The following is an 18,668-nucleotide window of genomic DNA, read 5'->3' as shown; positions in this document are numbered from 1 at the left end:
AAAATGCAGAAATCACCGGTCTTCTGTGTCCTTCGCGCTGGGAGTTGGAGACTGCAGCTGTTCCTATTCGGCCATCTTGCTCCGCCCCCCCAGAAAAGTTATTTGAAAGAATTCATTAATCTCTTATGATAAAAACTCTCAACAAATTAGGAAAAGAAGGAATATACTTCAGTGCAGTAAGGACTATATATTTCAAGCCCACAACTGACATCATACTCAGTGGAAAAACAGGAAAAGTCGAAAGCTTTCCCTCTAAGATCAGGAACACAACAAGGGTGCCCACTCTTGCCACTTCTATTCAGCGTAGTGCTGGAGGTCCTAGACAGAGCACTTAGACAAGAGAAATAAATAAAAGGCATCCAATTGGGAAAAGAAGTTAAATTGTTCCTGTTTGCAGATGACATGGTTTTAAATATGTGGAAAACCCTAAAGATTTCACCAAAAGACTGTTAGAATAAATAAATTCAGTAAAGATGCAGAATACAAACTCAACATTAGAAAACCAGTAGTGTTTTTATATACTAACAATGAAGTACCTATAAAAGAAATAAAACAATCTCATTTATAGTAGCTACCAGAAAAATAAAATACTTGGGAATACATTTAACCAAGGAAGTAAGAGACCTGTATACTGAAAACTGTGAAACATTGATGAAAAAAATTGAAGACAGAAATAAATGGAAACATATGTGTTCATGGATTGAAAGAATTAATATTGTTAAAATGTCCATACTAAAAGAGATCTGCAGATTCAATGCAATCCCTATAAAAAGTCCAAGGATTCTTCACAGAAATAGAAAAAGCAATTCTAAAATTTGTATGGAAAGCGATTGTAAAATTTCTGTGAAACAAAAGACCCCAGATAACCAAAGCAATCGAGCAAAAATAACAAAGCGGGAGGCATTACATTACTTGACTTTAAAACATACTCTGAAGCTGTAGTAATCAAAACAGCGTGATACAGTCATAAAAACAGACATATAAACCATAGAACAGAGCAGAAAGCCCAGATACAAATATATGGATTTATATTTAATTGATTTTTGACAAAGGTGCCAAGGATACATGATGGGGAGAGGACAGTCTTCAATAAATGGTGTTGGGAAAACTGGATATCTGCATGAAGAAGAATGAAGTTAGACCCTTATCTCACCTCATATAAAAAAAAAGTGAATTAAAGATTTATATGTAAGACCAGAAATTAAAACTGCTGGAGAAAAGTAGGAAAAAAGTTCTATGACACTAGTTTAGGCAGTGATTTTTTTTTTTGGATATGACTCCAAAAGTACAGGCAACAAACATGAAAATAGACAGATGGGAGTACATCAAACTAAAAATCATCTGTACAGCAAAGGAAGCAATCAACAGAGTGAAGAGACAACCTACAGAATGGGAGAATATATTTGTGAACCATACATCTGATAAGGGATTAATATCCAGAATAGGAAGCCAAACAACTCAATGGCAAGAAAACAATGCAATTAAAAAATGGGCAAAGGATCTGAATAGGCATTCCTAAAAAGAAGTTAGACAAATAGCCAACAGGTATATGAAAAAAGGCTCAACTTCTCTAATCATCAGCTCAACTTCTCTAATCATCAGGGAAATGCAATTAAAACCACAATGAACTATCACCTCACACCTGTTAGAATGACTATTATAAAAAAGACAAAAGTGTTGGTGAGGATGGGAGAAAAGAAAATCCTAGTATGCTGTTGCAGGAGTATTAGTATAGCCATTATGGAAATCAGTATGGAGGTTCCTTAAAAAATTATAAGTAGAACTACCATATGATCCAGCAATCCCACTACTAGGTATATAATGAAAGGATGTGAAATCAGTATGTGGAGTAGATACTTACATTCTCATGTTAATTGCAAATTGCAGCACTATTTGCCATAGTCAAGATATGAAATCAGCCTAAGTGCTCATCAGTTGATACATGGATAAAAAAAGTGGTATATTTACACAGTGGGATACTATTCAGTCTTGAAAATGATAAAAATCCTTTTTGTCACCACATGGATGATAATGTTAAGTGAAATAAGCCAGGCACAGAAAGAGAAATACCGTGTGATCTCACTTATATGTGGAATCTAAAAAAGTTGAACATGTAGAAGTAGAGAGTGAATGGTGTTTATCAGGGACTGTGAGGTTTGGGGTGGAGTGGGGGTCGAGGAGGATGGTTGGAGGAGATGTTGATTAGAGGGTACAAAATTTTATTTAGATACAAGGAATAAGTTCGAAAGATCTGTTGTACAACATGGTAATGATAATAACAATGTGTTTCTGAAAATGCTGCTATGGACATGTATGTACAAGTTTTATGTGGTCATGTTTTCATTTCTTGTGAGTATAATGCAGGTGTGGGATTGTTTGGTCATATGATAACTCTGTATTGAGCATTTTGAGGGGCTGCCGTTTTCTAAAATGACTGTACTGTTTTATATTCCCAACAACCAATGTATGAGGATTCCAGTATTTCCATATCCTCACCAGTACTTGTTATTATCTGTCTTTATTACAGCTATCCTAGTGGGTGTGAAGTGATATCTTACTGTGGTTTTGGTTTGCATTTCTCTGGTGGCTAATGATGTTGAATATTATTTAAATAATGTGGCTTATTGACCATTTGTATATCTTCTTTGGAGGAAAGCCTGTTTAGATACTTTGAGGCCTATGTAATTTTATGCTTTTTTTTTAAGCAGCTTTGGGAGAACATGAAGTTATAACCAGTGCATTCTACTTTATTCATTTCAGAAGTAGCTATCTCATGATACCCATAGGCATCTCTTTCACACTTTCTTTGGGAGTCTACTCAAATGTCACCCTCTTAGCATTTCTTGATCGTCCTCTCTAAAGAGGCACTCGTTCCCCATCTCTGTTTCCTTTTTTACCCTATTTTATTTTTCTGGGCACTTACCACTCTTTGATGTTGTAATTAAGTTTTATTGGTTTATATTGTTCCCCAGTGGGATGTAGGCTAATTGAGGATAGTGGTTTTGTTTTACTCACTTGGCATACTAGTAGGGCCTCAGTAGATACTGTCTGAATGGATGAATGAATAAATGAATGTGTGAAAAGACTAGGCTCTGGAGTCTGCCACTCACTAGTTTTGGAATCTCGAGCAAGTTATTTACTGTTTCTCAGATTTAAAATCTTCGTCTGTGAAACCTTAGTAGTACGAGTACTTATGTCCTTGGGTTGCTGTGAGGATTAAATCAGTTGGCATGTATAAAGCAGTAAACACCATGCCAGTACTCTAAGGAAAAAAAAAACTGTTTTATATTTTTCTTTGCTTTTGGCATGTTACATGGAGTTTTGTGTGTTTGCAAGGAATATGTGTTTGCCTTTTAAAGGACTCATGTAAACTAGAATTTTTTTTTTCTTTTTTTTCTAGGGAATGCAGAGAGCAACTAATGTCACCTACCAAGCCCATCATGTCAGCAGGAATAAGAGAGGTCAGGTGGTGGGGACCAGAGGTGGCTTTCGTGGTTGCACGGTTTGGCTAACAGGTATGGTCAAGAGAGATAAAGCAATTTATTTTAAAAATAGTGCGTATAAGTAACCTTGGACTAGGCATAGGCATATTTAAATTTTGAGCTCTGTTCTTGTATTTGGAGCATCATGACGTATAACTGACATAGTTGCTAAATAACATTTCTTGTAATTTTTTTTGTTCTTTTATAGGATTGCTGTTAAATAAAGGTAAAAACTACAATACACCTTAAAACTACTTTTTCATAGATACTACATTACATTCTACACACTTCTGAGTGCAAATAAGATCTGGATTCTGCTCTAAGAAGCTAACAGTGAAAACCGTATACGTCTTAGTTTATTTAATGCTGTTGTAACAGAATACCAGAGACTGGGTAATTTATATGAATAGAAATTTATTTCTGGTAGTTCTGGAGGCTGAGAAGTCCAAGATTGAGGGACTAGCATCTGGCGAGGGCCTTCTTGCTATGTCTGTAATATGGCAGAAGGAGTCACATAGTGAGAAAGAGCAAAAGATTGAACTCACAGCCTCAATCCCTTTTATAGATGGTTAGACCACATCATTCAACACTGTTGCATTGAGGATTAAGTTTCCAACACATGAACTCTGAGAGACACATTCAAACCATAGCATGGTATAACCAGAAAAAATGAGTGGTAAGAATTTTCACAAAGTGAATTTCTATTATTCAGCTTTTGCTTTGGCCTTTGATTGTTTCTATTGTGTTAGTTTCCATAGAGTCTGTCTTTTGGTCTAGTCATAGCAGGCTAGTGAGTGACTGAATTGATACAGATTTTGAAGTAGCTTTAAAAATGATGGATGCTTTCACTTCTATGAATTATATTTAAAATTTTGATACATTTTGCCACATTGCCCACTACAATTTTATCCCCATTTACTCTCCTACCAGCAGTATGGGAGGGTGTTTATTTCCCAGTGTCTTTGTCAACAGTGGTTGTTACCAGTTCTTAAAAATTTGTGCTGATTGGCAAAGAAGTTACTCTTTTTTTTTTAATCATGTTTCATTTTTAGACAGGTCTGTTTGTTTTTGTATGAAAGCAGGTACACTCTCCCATTCTTCCCATTTCTTCATTCTTAATTCCAGACAGTTGTTAAATTGTTACGTTTTTATTGCCAAGGTTTATAGTACTTAATGGGTCAGTAGTTGGTAGCTCACCATTGGTTCTTTTACTATGACATGTTCACTCACGAGCTCTTTATTTGAATGGTCTTAATTGTCTGTATTTCCTTGTTAAATAATTTTTGCAAGGTGGCCTTCCATTAGGTTCTGAACTCCTGGATGTTTTATGTTTGAGAATGTCTGACTATCTTTCATGCCAACTTGGCTGGGTAAAATACATATTTGGTTCATACTTTCTTGGTCTTGGAATTTTAAAAACAGTACTCTGTTGTCTTCTTGCATTAAGCTTTTTCTTTTTAGGAGCTTTCCTTTTTTCATTTGGATGACTAAGGAATTATTTATTTCCCTGTAAAAATACAGGGAAATAGAGGCTTTTGTCTTTCTCAATTAGGTCCTTATCTGCAGTTGATTTTTGTGTATAGTGTGAGGTACAGATTCATTTTCGTTTTTTTCCATGTGAATAATCACTTGTCCCAAGAACATAGATTGATGAGGGTATCTTTTTTCTCTGATCTGCAGTGTCTGCTCTGTTATCAGGTCTCCACTTATGTGTGGGCCCTGTGCTCTGTCCCATTGATATATTTGTCTGTTCCTCTGTTCATGCCACATTTCTTAGTTACTATATTTTTATAAATCTTGAAAGACAGGGGAGTTAAGTCCTCTTACCTTGTTCTTTATCAGCAGTGTTGCCTTTTTTTTTTCATTGTGACTTCCTTTTTTTTTTTTTTCTGGCTCTTAGTGTTGTCTGAATCTTGCAATAGATTAAGCAATTCCCCAGAACTCTGTTGTTATTTAGTTTGGGATTGCATTGTATCTAAGGTTAATTTTGGGGGAAAATTGATCTTTAGAATATTGGGTACTCTTTTTCTTAAACATGGTATTTTCCATTTATTTCATCACTAATGATACTTATAAATAAAGCTTATCTGATTTTTTGGTACTTGCTCTATGGTCTAGTATGTAATAAGTTTTCAGTCATCACCTTGCCCTGACCCTATGCCTTCAACTGGGACAGGATGGCTAGAGTTGGCTGGAGTTGGTATTTCCCTTCCCCCAGGTCAGTTAGGTTCCGATAAAACCTCAGCAGTTTAGGCTTTGGTTAAATAGTTTCTTCTGAGTTCAGTCCTTGTTAAAAAAAATCTGGTGCTCTGGTATATTTCAGAATGGAAGCACTTGGGGATTTTTCTTCAGTACTTACTGTGAGAACCTGATTGAGCTCCTGGAGGTGAAACTCACAATGTTGTGGGGACCTCCCTATAACTAGATTCCTTTGAAATTTTTAACTCTCAGAGTTGTCCACACTGAGCCTTAATTCATTCATCAATTACAGTTTAGGTTTTTCTGTGTGACCCTGGTTCCCACAGCACTTTTCCCCACAGTGAGTCTCTGCTCCAGTCAATCGTCACTCCCTGCATTTGCCTGTCTCCCCATTCATGGAGGCAGTGGTTTGCTCCTTGTCCTCCCCTCGCTTATGGATCCAAGAAGAGTTATTCTGTTCAGGTTTTTACTTGTTCGGATGTAGTGGTGACTTTCAAGCTCCTCCCACGTGGACCTGGAAAACTTGTAGTTTTCATAAACGTGTATTTGAAAAGAATATGTATTCCCCTGATGGGTGCAGTATTCTGTATAATAGATTAAACTTGTCAGTTGTGGTGTCAGATCTTCTGTAGCCTTCATATATGTGTGTTTTTTGATAATGATGTTGGACATGGAAGTCAAGATTTGTTTTTTTCTTGCAATTCAGATGCTTAACCTGGATCTGCCCAAGGTATTGAGTGATTTTTGTATACTGTTTTCCTAGACATGGTTCACTTTTTATCAGATTTTATTTTAGAGAAATTTTGTTGTTTTGTGTTTCTACATTGGTTGGTATATTAACTTCCCAGGGCTGTCATAACAAATTAACCACAAAACGGGAGGGAGAAATTTATTCTCCCACAGTTCTGGAGGCTAGAAGTTTGAAATTAAGTTTGTGGTGAGGTTGGTTCCTCTGGTAAGTGCTGAGGGAGAATCTGTTCTGTTCCCCTCTTAGCTTCTGCTGGTGCCTGGCAGTCCTTGGTGTGTGGATGAATCACTCCAATCTCTGCTTTTGTCTTATAGCCTTGTAATAACACCAGCTGTTGGATTTAGGGTCCACCCTAATCTAGTATGACCTTCTCTTAATTTAACTTTGATTGTGTTTGTAAAGACTATTTTCAGATAAGGTCACCTTCTGAGGTTCTGGGTGGACGTGAATATTTGGGGAACACTATTCAACCCAGTAGAACTGGTTTCTACTCTTCAGGTATACCAGTTATCCGTATCTTAGATTTGGATTGCTTATCTTGTATTATCAATTTCCTCTGACTGCTCTGTTGACTGTAATTATTAACTGAAACTGTTTATGTCAGTAATTCAATTTCAACAGTGCTTATTCTTTGTTTCAAATTAAATATGCGCTTAAAACATATAAATACACATGTATATATGAACAGACATGTTTATTATAATTTAGGTTGTTTTTGTTGTATAAAAGTTTAGAGTTTCAGATTTTTTTTCCCTGATACTTGGTGCTCAATTGGTGGTTAAAAACAATTCAGAAGAAATCAAGAACAGCTTCTTTCACCCCAGCCACCGTCCCTTTGTTCCACCTACTGTTACTGTGTAACAATTTGCCTAAAACCCAGTGTTGTAAAACAATCGGCATTTAACTTTGCTTACCATTTTGAAGGTAAGGGATTTAAGAGGGCTCAGATAGGCAGCTTTGCTTAGGTCTTGCTTGGTTGTTGTCATGCTGGCCTGGGCCACAGCCATCTGAAGTTTCAGGTGGGCTGAATATCCAAGATGACTTACTCAGATGCTGCTGGTTGTCAGCTGGGAGCTTAGCGGGCTGAGACTGGCTTGTACACCTGCTTGGGATCACGTTAGCATAGTGGTCTCGAGGGATTGAGTCACTGGCGTCTCCCAAATTAAGTGATCAAAGAAAAGCTGCATAGCATTTTCTGACCTAGCCTTAGTAGTCACACATCATCGTGTCACTATTTCAGTACATTCTTTTGGCTACGGGTAAGCCCTAAAGCCAGCCCACATTTCAGGGCAGGGAATTAGTACCTCTTGATGTGACAGTAGTAAAGTCACATTGTAGACACTTGTAGGATGGGATATTCAGTTGCAGCCATCTTTGGAAAATGCAGCTGGCTATAGTCATTAATATCGGTTTTTAATGTATAAAGCAACTGACACTATATCGATGCTCTCAAATTTTACTTTAAGGTCTGGGATGCATGTGTAGAACGTGCAGGTTTGTTACAAGCGTGTGGCATGGTGGTTCACTGCACCTATTAACCCATCATCTGGGTTTTAAGCCCCACATGCATTAGCTATGTATCCTGATGCTTTCCCTCCTCTTCCCTTCCCACCCCGCCGCCCTCCCGACGACAGGCCCCAGTGTATGTTGTTCCCCTCCCTGTGTCTATATGTTCAGCTCCTGCTTATGAGGGAGAACATGGGATGCTTGGTTTTCTGTTCCTGTGCTAGTTTGCTGAGGATGATGGCTTCCAGCTCCATCCGTGTCCCTGCAAAGGACGTGATCTCATTCCTTTTTATGGCTGGCATAGTATTCCATGGTGCATATGTACCACATTTTCTTTATTCAGTCTATCATTGATGGACATTTGGGTTGGTTCCATGTTTTTGCTATTTGTAAATAGTGCTGCAATAAACATACATGTGCATGTATCTTTATAGTAGAATGAGTTATATTCCTTTGGGTATATACCCAGTGATGGGATTGCTGGGTCAAATGGTATTTCTGGTACTAGGTCCTTGAGGAATCATCACACTGTCTTCCACAATGGTTGAACTAATTTACATTTCCTACCAACAGTGTAAAAGCGTTCCTGTTTCTCCACAGCCTCTCCAGCATCTGTTGTTTCTTGACTTTTTAGTAATAGTCGTTCTGACTGGCATGAGATGGTATTTCATTGTGGTTTTGATTTGCATTTCTCTATTGATCAGTGATGCTGAGCTTTTTTTCATATGTTTGTTGGCCACATAAATGTCTTCTTTTGAGAAGTGTCTGTTCATATCCTTTGCCCACTTTTTGGTGGAGTTGTTTCTTGTGTATTAAGTTCCTTATAGATTCTGGATGTTAGACCTTTGTCAGATGGGTAGATTGCAAAAATTTTCTCCACATACGCAAATCAGTAAATGCAATCCATCACATAAATAGAACCAATGACAGAAACCACATGAATATCTCAATAGACACAGGAAGGGCCTTTGATAAAATCCAACATCTATGTTAAAAACTCTCAATAAACTAGGTATTGATGGAACATATCTCAAAATAATAAGAGCTATTTTTGACAAACCTATAGCCAATATCTTACTGAATGGACAAAAGCCAGAAGCATTCCCTTTGAAAACCAGCAAAAGACAAGGATGCCCTTTCTCATCACTTCTAGTCAACATAGTATTGGAAGTTCTGGCCGGGGCAATCAGGCAAGAAAAATGAATAAAGGGTATTCAGATAGGAAGAGAGGAAGTCAAATTGTCTCTGTTTGCAGATGACATGATTCTATATTTAGAAAGCCCCATAGTCTTAGTCCCAAAACTCCTGAATCTGATAAATAAGTTCAGTGAAGTCTCAGGATACGAAATCAATGTGCAAAAATCACAAGCATTCTTATACACCAACAATAGACAAGCAGAGAGCCAAATCATGAATAAACTCCCATTCACAATTGCTACAAAGAGAATAAAATACCTAGGAATACAACTTGCAAGGGATGTGAAGGACAAGGAGAACTATAGACCACTGCTGAGGGAAATAATAGAGGACACAAACAAATGGAAAAAAATTCCAACCTCATGGATAGGAAGAATCAGTATCGTGAAAATGGCCATACTGCCCAAAGTAATCTATGGATTCAATGCTATTCCCATCAGACTATCATTTGATATTCTTACAGAATTAGAAATAAACTACTTTAAATTTCATATGGAACCAAAAAAGAGCCCTCTCTATTTTTTTTATTCCAGTTAGCCTTCTGTACTACCATGAATTCTTTCAAGAGCATTGGTACATTAGACTTTAGTATTTTATATCTTGCTTTAGAAGTATCTTGGTTATGACACTTGGCAAGTTGGCAAGTAATTGTGCATAAATGTACTCTTTCCTTCTCCTCCTTGTTTACTGAGTAAACACTGTTGGTATAGGAAGGTGAGTTGAGATGAGGGTGTTCTATTAAGATTAATTATATTATAAATTGGACTCTCAGATAGTTGTATCAAGGTGGTTTGTGAGTGCTGATGATCTAGGAAAATGGAGGTACCTTTGTAACATTTCTTACTTTTGTCCTTTATTTTTCTTCCCTCACCAGAAATAATTTGGACATATGACTTTGTTTTAAAATTTGGCATGCTGCTTTAGAAAAGTGGTAATGAGAGGACAAAGTGAATTCCCAACCATGTCTGCTAATAAAATTAGTTCAGCCTTTTTGAAGTTTATCAGTGATTTCTGATACCTTTGCTCATAGATATTTCATTAAACTCTTATTATGTTGAAACTGTAGATATTTTCCTAGGTAAGAAGTAAATCTTAAAGAGAAATATTAGATAAGAACATTACTGAGAGATTGCTGTGCATAATGAATGTATTTAGTCCTGTGATTAAAATTTTTTATATCTCTTGAGGCCAGGAGTTTGAGACCAGCTGGAGCAACATATTGAAAATTCTGTCTCTACGAATAATAAAATAAGTTGGATGTGGTGGCATGTGCCTGTTGTCCCAGCTATTCAGAAGGCTGAGGCATGATCTCTTGAGTCCAGGAGTTTGAGGCTGCAGTGCGCTATGCAGCCTCTGCACTCCAGCCTGGGTGGCAGAGCGAGACCCTGTTTCTGGAAAAAAAAAAAAAAAGAAAAAGTATTACTACGTAGTTATCCTTCTAACTTTACACGTGAAATCTGTTTGGACTGTTTAATTTTAGGCTTGTCTGGAGCAGGAAAGACTACTGTGAGCATGGCTTTGGAGGAGTACCTGGTTTGCCATGGTATTCCATGCTACACTCTGGATGGTGACAATATTCGTCAAGGTCTCAATAAAAATCTTGGCTTTAGTCCTGAAGACAGAGAAGAGAATGTTCGACGCATCGCAGAAGTTGCTAAACTGTTTGCAGATGCTGGCTTAGTGTGCATCACAAGTTTCATATCACCTTATACTCAGGTATGTGGTTTTTGTGCCATTGCCTTTCTGATTACATTTACTAAAAATATGATATCAGGCAAAGCACATACTTTAAACATTGATATGTGCTTTGAGGCTAACTCTGCTCCTCCCCAGCTACCATCTCTTTGTTCCTCAAACACAGGATTAAAATAACCTAAAACATTTCTATGCTGTGACTTTCTAAGTAAATCCGGTTTTGATAAAACCTGCTTTTTAAAAAGCCCTGAAGTATAACACAGTGGTTGAATTCAAGCCAATGGCCAAATTATTTCAAGCTCGACTTTTCGACTCAGTAAACCTATAGTGAATGCTTGACAGATGTCATACTCCGGAGAAAATCTAAGTTTCTTAACATGTGCCCTACCATGGCTTCTTTGCTCAGAATTCATTGTTCTTAGCTTGCATCATAGTTCCTCTTATTTTAGAGATTGCAGCAACAACAAACCATGTTTGTGTATTTCTCTGAAAAAATTATGTCATTTCTTGTATCAGGATTTTTGTTTCCTCCCTGCCTGGAAAGCACTCTTCTCCCTCACATTGTTAGCTGACTTCTAGCCATACATTGAGACTTAGGTTAGGTACCTTAACACTTTATGTTATTTTCTTCAACTTTTATTTTAAGTTCAGGACTATATGTGCAGGTTTGTTAAATCGGTAAACGTGTGCTATGGTGGTTTGCTACGCAGATCATCCCATCACCTAAGTATTAAGCCCAGCATCCATTAGCTATTCTTCCTGATGTTCTCCATCCCCACCCACAACAGTCACCAGTGTGTGTTGTTCCCCTCATGTGTCCATGTGTTCTGATTATTCGGCTCCCACTTATAGGTGAGAACATATAGTGTTTGATTTTCTGTTTCTGTGTTGGTTTGCTGAGGATAATGGCTCCCACCTCCATCCGTGTCCCTGCAAAGGACATGATATCATTCCTTTTTTAGCTACATAGTATTCCATGATATATATGTACCACATTTTCTTTATCCAGTCTATCATTGATGGGCATTTAGGTTGATTCCATGTCTTTGCTATTGTGAATAGTGCTGCAGTGAACATACTCATGCATGTATCTTTGCAATAGAGTGATTTATATTCCTTTGGGTATATACCCAGTAGTGGGATTGCTGCGTCAAGTGGTATTTCTGCCTCTGGGTCTTTGAGGGTTCACCACACTGTCTTCCACAATGGTTGAACTAGTTTACACTCCCATCTACAATGTAAAAGCATTCCTTTTTCTCCCCTAGCTCACCAAGATCTATTGTTTCTTGACTTTCTAATAACAGCCATTCTAACTAGTGTGAGATGGTATCTCATTGTGGTTTTGATTTGCATTTGTCTAATGATCAGTGATGTTGAGCTTTTTTTCATATTGATTGGCTGCATGTATGTCTTCTTAAGAGAAGTGTCTGTTCATATATCCTTTGCCCACTTTTTAATGTTTTTTTTCTTGTAAATTTGCTTAAGTTCCTTGTTGATCCCATTCTGTAAGTTGTCTGTTCACTGTGATGATAGTTTCTTTTTCTCTGCAGAAGCTCTTTAGTTTAATTAGATCCCATTTGTCAAATTTTGCTTTTATTGCAATTACTTTTGATGTTTTTGTCATGAAATATTTTGCCTATGCCTGTGTCCTGAATAGTATTGCCTAGATTTTCGTCTAGGGTTTTTATAGTTTTGGGTTTCATATTTAAGCCTTTAATCCATCTTGAGTTAATTTTTGCATATGGTGTAAGGAAAGGGTCCAGTTTCAATTTTCTGCATATAGCAAGCCAGTTCTCCTAGCACCATTTATTAAATACGGAATCCTTTGCCACTGCTTGTTTTTGTCAGGTTTGTCAAAGATCAGATGGTTGTAGGTATGCATATGTTATTTTTAAAAACTCAGTTCATTGACTGGTGATACTGATAGTAGCTGTAGTGATAGTAATATTAACATTTATTGAACACTTTACTGTGTTCTGATAACTGCTAGAGCGTTTTTCTGTGAATTAACTAAAGTAATTCTTGTCTCCTAGTGGGGAGACAAGGAAACAAAGGTGTGCATTGCCCAAGGTCACACACTATACTTGTAGAAGAGCAAAGGTTTGCACCCAGATAGTGCATCTCCTGAGCTTCGATGCTATGCTGCCTCAAAACTCCACTGTCTCCTTGACAGCTGGGACCGCGTCTTACTCGCCTTTGTAATCTTGATGCTAAGCCTGGCTCTTGGACCATATTATATGATTAGTGTTTGTTGGATAATAGCATACTCCCTTGGGAAGCCCTGATATCAGTGAATAAGCGAGTTAGTATAGAGGTGAGAGGCAGGGTCTTTGGAGTTGAAACTCCAAAGAAACAAAGGGGCTGAAATCTCAGCTCTGCCAGTTATTGCTACTGTGGCCTTGGCCAGCACACTTAACCTCCCTCAGTTCAAGTAATGCCTGCAACATAGGGTTGCTCTGAAGATTACGTAAGTAAGTCATGTATTTAAAGCCTTAGCACAGTGCCTGGCATGTAATAACTATTCAATAAATGTAATGTATTAGCACAATTTTAGTACTGTATCATGAATTTTTATGGTTACTTGGACTTTTTAAAAAAAAAATAAGATTTGACCTGTAAGAATTATGGATAAGTGTTAGATTGAGTATTATTTACACAGGTTCGCTTAATTGAACCATGGCAGGAGTCCTAAAACATTTTGTAAAAACCATTTCTTGAAACCCTTGGATCATTGCCAATATGTCAGTTTAAAGTGTTTAAATAATAGGAGCATAGTAAGAGTTATTTAGAGTTCCTGAATCCTTGGATATACACAATTGTCATAAAAATATGATATTGGCATTCTTATACCTTCTGGTGGGAATCTTGCAGCTCTCGGAAAAGGGGAGGTCTATAATACCTGTTATGGAGCACTGTCAGCAGACACCTGGGTCTCTAAGAGTATGTGCTGATCTTCTTTGCGGCCTCCTTGATTGCATAGTGTGGAGCAAAATCTTTGTTGACCTCATCTATAAAGGCACTAAGAATGAGGTTTGGACTATGTTTAGGGCATCTGAAAATCCATGAAAATATTTGGATTGAAACATGTAATACAGGACATGTGTATTTTTCCGTACAGTCACGATTATATTTGTTCATTCAAGAGATGTTTATTGGGTATTTCCATGTCAACCACTGAACTGAGCATATTGGTTCTAAAAATAAACCTGATAGTTCCTATTCTTAAGGAGTTGGCAGTCTGGTGGGAATGCAGAGATGTGAAGAGTTATAGTATCTTGAGGCAAGTGATGAAGTAGATACATATGAAAGGTGTTATGGAAGATTCACAGAGGAGCTGCTGCTTGAAATGAGTCTTGAAGGATGAATCAGAGTATACTAGTTAGACCAGAGGGAGAAAACTATTTCAAACAGAGGAGACAGTACAGTATGCTCAATGGAATGTGAGACTGTTTTTTTTGGGAAACTGTAGGTAAGTTGCTGTGACTGCTGTGAAAGATGATTGTGAGGGGAGATGTAGCTGATCGATTTGCAGAGGCTAAGTGGTGACTTCTGGACTGTTCAGAAAGAATTTTGCCCCAAAAGGAGTTAATAGTTTGAGATTATAACAGAGATTGGTGTCATTGGGTTTGCATTTGAGTGAGGTCATCCTTGAAGCCTGGAATGAGAATGGTCTGGAGGTAAGAGACTAACCAGGAGGCTTGTGGTAGCACCAGCTCCTTCAGGGAAGAGGGTGTGAACTTGAGCAGCAGCAATGAGACTAGTAACGATGGGGTCGTATTTGAGGGCTCTTGAGGCTTGAGTAGCATCAGCAAAACCTGGTTCCTGCTTGATTGCTGATTGTTGGTGGGGGGGACTCAGAATGAAGTATGGTGCTTTCTGAATAAAGGTTGGTATGATTGAGTTATGAAGTACAGGATAGGAGGGGAGGACATGCGCATTTCATTTTTGGTGGATTATGTTTGAAGTGCTAGTGGAGTGTCTAAGTGGAGATTACCACTGGGCCATCTAGGAAATGGTTTTAGAGTTTAGAAAAGTTGTGTAGGATTGAGATCTAGATTTAGGAATCATTAACTTTATTAGTTGAAACCTAGATGAGGACGATTAGATACAGAAGAGTATATAATAAGATGAGAGCCATGGATAGAAACTCGGTGACACTGTCCTTTAAAAGAATAGTTAGAATAGTAAGATCATAGCTTAATTGCTGTTCCAGACACTGACATTGTAAAGCTAATGAGATGATTTTAATATACTGGACTAAGATCTATGATCATATATAGTGAGTATTCTGAGAACCCTGAGAAAGCAAGGAGCCTCATCAGCCTGAGCATGCAGGGAAGGCTTCTTGGAGGAGGTCACCATGGAGATGTGCTGTGAGGAAGCACATTGGTTTATCCAGAAGAGAGGGGTTGAGTATTTGCTGGTAGGGGTGGGGTTGTGGCGTGGGGAGGCCTAAGGTAGAAACAATCTGACCAAGCAAGTATTATTAATAGATCATCAAGTGCAAGACTGAGAATGGTGGTGCCGGGTATAGGGCTGATGCCTCACATTAAGAAACTTGGATTTTACCCCAGTGGTGGCAGGGAGTCTCTGAAGAGTTGAGTAAGATGGTCAGATTTGCATCGTTTGCCACAGTGTAGACTGTGGCTTTGAGCATATTCAAGTTAGAAGCCAGAAGACCAGTAATATGTTGAGGTTGTTCAGACAAGAGAATTGAGGTTGACCTAGGGAATAGGGAAAGATTGCAGACTGCGTTGGTGTACTATTTAGAAGTAACATCTGTAGGGCTTTGTGACTGAATTAATGTATGAGAAAGGGAAGGAACCACTCTTAGGATTGTGGGTGTGTAGTGTGGTCTTCCTTGATTTGGGAAGTATACGAGAGAATGCAAACTTGAGAGAAAAGGGACTGGATTTAGTTTTGGACATGCTTAGTTTTTGGCACCTGTGGTATATGCAGGTGGACATAGGAAGAATTTGGGCATGTGTGTTTAATTTCAGGACAGAGTTCAGGGTTCAAGCTTCAGTGTTGATATATGTGTTGTAGTTTATACTGTGAAGGCACTTGAGAGAAATGTGCAAGAACTATGTAAGGTTAGCAGTGGGCTGTGGCGGGAGTATGGGCAACTCCAGTGTTAAGGGATGGGTGAAGTAGGAGGAGCCCAGGTGGAGTCTGCCTAGGAAAGATCAGGGATGACATTATAGGCATCCATAGGCATAGCAGTGGGAAAGCAGCAAAGAGGCCTGGTATTTTAAATACTGAAAAGTACCTGTTGTTAAGGAAAAGTTTTTGTATGATTTGTTAGTTCATTACGCTAAAAAATTTTTTTAGAGACAAGATCTCACTCTGTCACTGAGGTTGGAGTGTAGTGACTATTCACAGGTACAGTCGTAGTATGTTACAGCCTGGAACTCCTGGGCTCAAGTGATCTTCCTGCCTCAGCCTCCCCAAGTAGCTGGGACTATAAGCGTGCTGCACCACTGCCCTTAGCCATTCATTTGTTTTAAATGGATGAAGGGACTTGTACTTGTTTGTTGCTGGGGAGCAGGAAACCCAGCAAAGGGGGAATGCTGAAGATTTCAAATGGAGTAGAGAGATTGGGTTGAACAAGGTCCTGTAGGAGGCCATGAAAGGAAAGGGAATTCCTAATATGTGAAGACAGAAGTGGCAGGGAGAAAAGGATCATTAGTATGTAGATAAATTTGTATGACAGAGAAGAGATTTTGTAGGACAGAGACGAGATTTTGCTTGAAAGAGAAGAGATTGAGATCTTATGCTTGGGGATTTGTTTTTTTGTTTTTTTTTTGAAACATGAAGTATGGTCATCTGGTCAGAGTGGAAGTATGTAAGGATTGTCAGAGGGACCAAGGAAGGTGGCAAATGCTAAAATGAGCTGTGTGGAAAAAGGATGGTAGAAATTGCAGGCACCAACTTTGAAAATATTGGCAACTACATTTTGGTTAATGGAGTATAAATGTGGAACAGAGGGAGAATTAGGTTTTGAAGACCAGAAAGAAGAAAAGATTGACTTATGAAGGAAACATTGTTCCAAAGGACAGAGTGGGGAGGGTTTAGAGGGAACTACAAGGGTGGTTACTAGAGAGTTGGGAGTTAGGAGCAGAAAAGTTAAGTTTTGGGAGTGTTAGAGAGGAGAAGTGGCTGCAGGGGGCTTGCATTTGGCAAAGAAACTAGCCTCAGGATTCTGAATGAATCTTTCTTGTGCAGTTGTTTTCATGCCAGCTTAGGCTGGGTTTGAATGTGATATTAGAGAGAAGCGTGATGACACCTGCATTCAAGCTGGGCTCTGGCTCAGGATCCACATAGAACTTGGGTGAAAGAGTTTGTGGTGCATTCATTGTTTTCCTTCTGTAACTCCCCAGTATTCTGGGTTAGTAGAACAGTATGCCTTTTAAAATTGTCACGAGTAATAGGAATTAACCTAATAATTTCTTGGATTTTTTTTCAGTTTATATTTAAAAACGTAAATTTTGTCTATTTCCCACCAAATTAGATGAGAAGCACTTTTTACTCATTTGTAGTATTAACATAGTACCTTTTTGATTTGTGTGATCATTTTTTATTTATTTTTATTTTTTATTTTTTTAAGGATCGCAACAATGCAAGGCAGATTCATGAGGGTGCAAGTTTACCGTTTTTTGAAGTATTTGTTGATGCTCCTCTGCATGTTTGTGAACAGAGGGATGTCAAAGGACTCTACAAAAAAGCCCGGGCAGGAGAAATTAAAGGTCAGTAATATTTTCTTCCCAGTTTCACTTTGCTTAGGATATTTTCTAAGAGATTGGAAGTGTTAGAATAACTTGGAGCTCCTTGAGGAGAGAATGTAGTCCTTATTACACTGTTCTATCTCTCAGGCATAGCAGCAGTGCCTGGTGCTGGGCTAAATGAGTCTTGTTGATCCTTTTGGAATCCTGTTCAGTAGCCAGAGTTGGGGCTTGGGAGTTGGTGAAAACCTACTTGAGAAAATCAGGTGCTTAACATTAAGTTGGACGTCAGTTGCCTGCTGCCACCAATTCTACTTTCTTTGTTCCAGGGAAAATGGAGGAAATCCAATAGCTATTGGAAAAAATGCCTGAATGATAAGCATCTTGATGACAAGGATAATGCCTTGTACTTTATCACAATCCTTGGAATGGTCCCTTATTCATTTCATGTACCATTGTTGAATTAGATTGAAGTAACATATCACTGATTCTATTAAAATATATACAGCTGACCCTGCACACCTGTGGGTTCCACGTGTGTAGTTTCAACCAAGCGTGAATTGCAAATATTGCAGAAGAAACAATATAAAATAATACAGCAATTAAAAAATAGTATAAATAACAAATATAGTATAGCATCTATTTATATAACATTTACATTGTACTAGGTATAAGTAATCTAGAGATGATTTAAAGTATATAAGAGAATGAACATAGGTTATATGCAAATAGTACACCATTTTATGTAAGAGACTTGCACATCCTCACATTTTGGTATTCACAGGGAGTCCTGGAACAAATCCACATGATTACTAAGGGACAGCTCTATGCCTCGCTTTTTAGGTTTTATGGTCCGCTTCCCAGAGTTTCAACTGCGGTGGACATTTAGACATTGAGGGATAAATTTAGAACCCAGCTCTGCTCTGGCCTTTGATATCAATCATACTATTTATCTTGTAGACATTCCTTGACTTGTCCTGTTCTATTATTGTTAACAGAAACAAACGACTTGCTGTATTAAAAAAAAAAAAAAAAGAAAAAAACAACTAACTAAAGATAGCATTGTTTAGGAGTCAGTGAGTACTGCAGGTAACTTTTAAGTTTGCCTTCCCAGCAGGG

General features: G+C 38.1%; 1 protein-coding gene across 2 annotated transcripts in view; it reads left to right on the top strand.

The window, feature by feature from the left end:
* Nucleotides 1–18,668, top strand: part of PAPSS1 (3'-phosphoadenosine 5'-phosphosulfate synthase 1) — a 108,969-nt gene that overhangs the window by 21,558 nt on the left and 68,743 nt on the right. Inside the window, exons 2-4 of one of the 2 annotated variants that reach the window (XM_011945720.1) lie at nucleotides 3,401–3,515; nucleotides 10,613–10,848; nucleotides 17,435–17,573. In XM_011945720.1, the coding sequence (XP_011801110.1) occupies nucleotides 3,401–3,515; nucleotides 10,613–10,848; nucleotides 17,435–17,573 (490 nt within the window). Of the gene's footprint in view, nucleotides 1–3,375; nucleotides 3,516–10,612; nucleotides 10,849–17,434; nucleotides 17,574–18,668 lie in introns of both variants that reach the window. The other variant, XM_011945721.1, reaches the window with a different exon arrangement.

Source organism: Colobus angolensis, unplaced genomic scaffold (assembly GCF_000951035.1).
Source record: "Colobus angolensis palliatus isolate OR3802 unplaced genomic scaffold, Cang.pa_1.0 Scaffold244, whole genome shotgun sequence".
Lineage (NCBI taxonomy): Eukaryota > Metazoa > Chordata > Mammalia > Primates > Cercopithecidae > Colobus > Colobus angolensis.
This window is presented reverse-complemented; position numbering and strand designations above follow the sequence as displayed.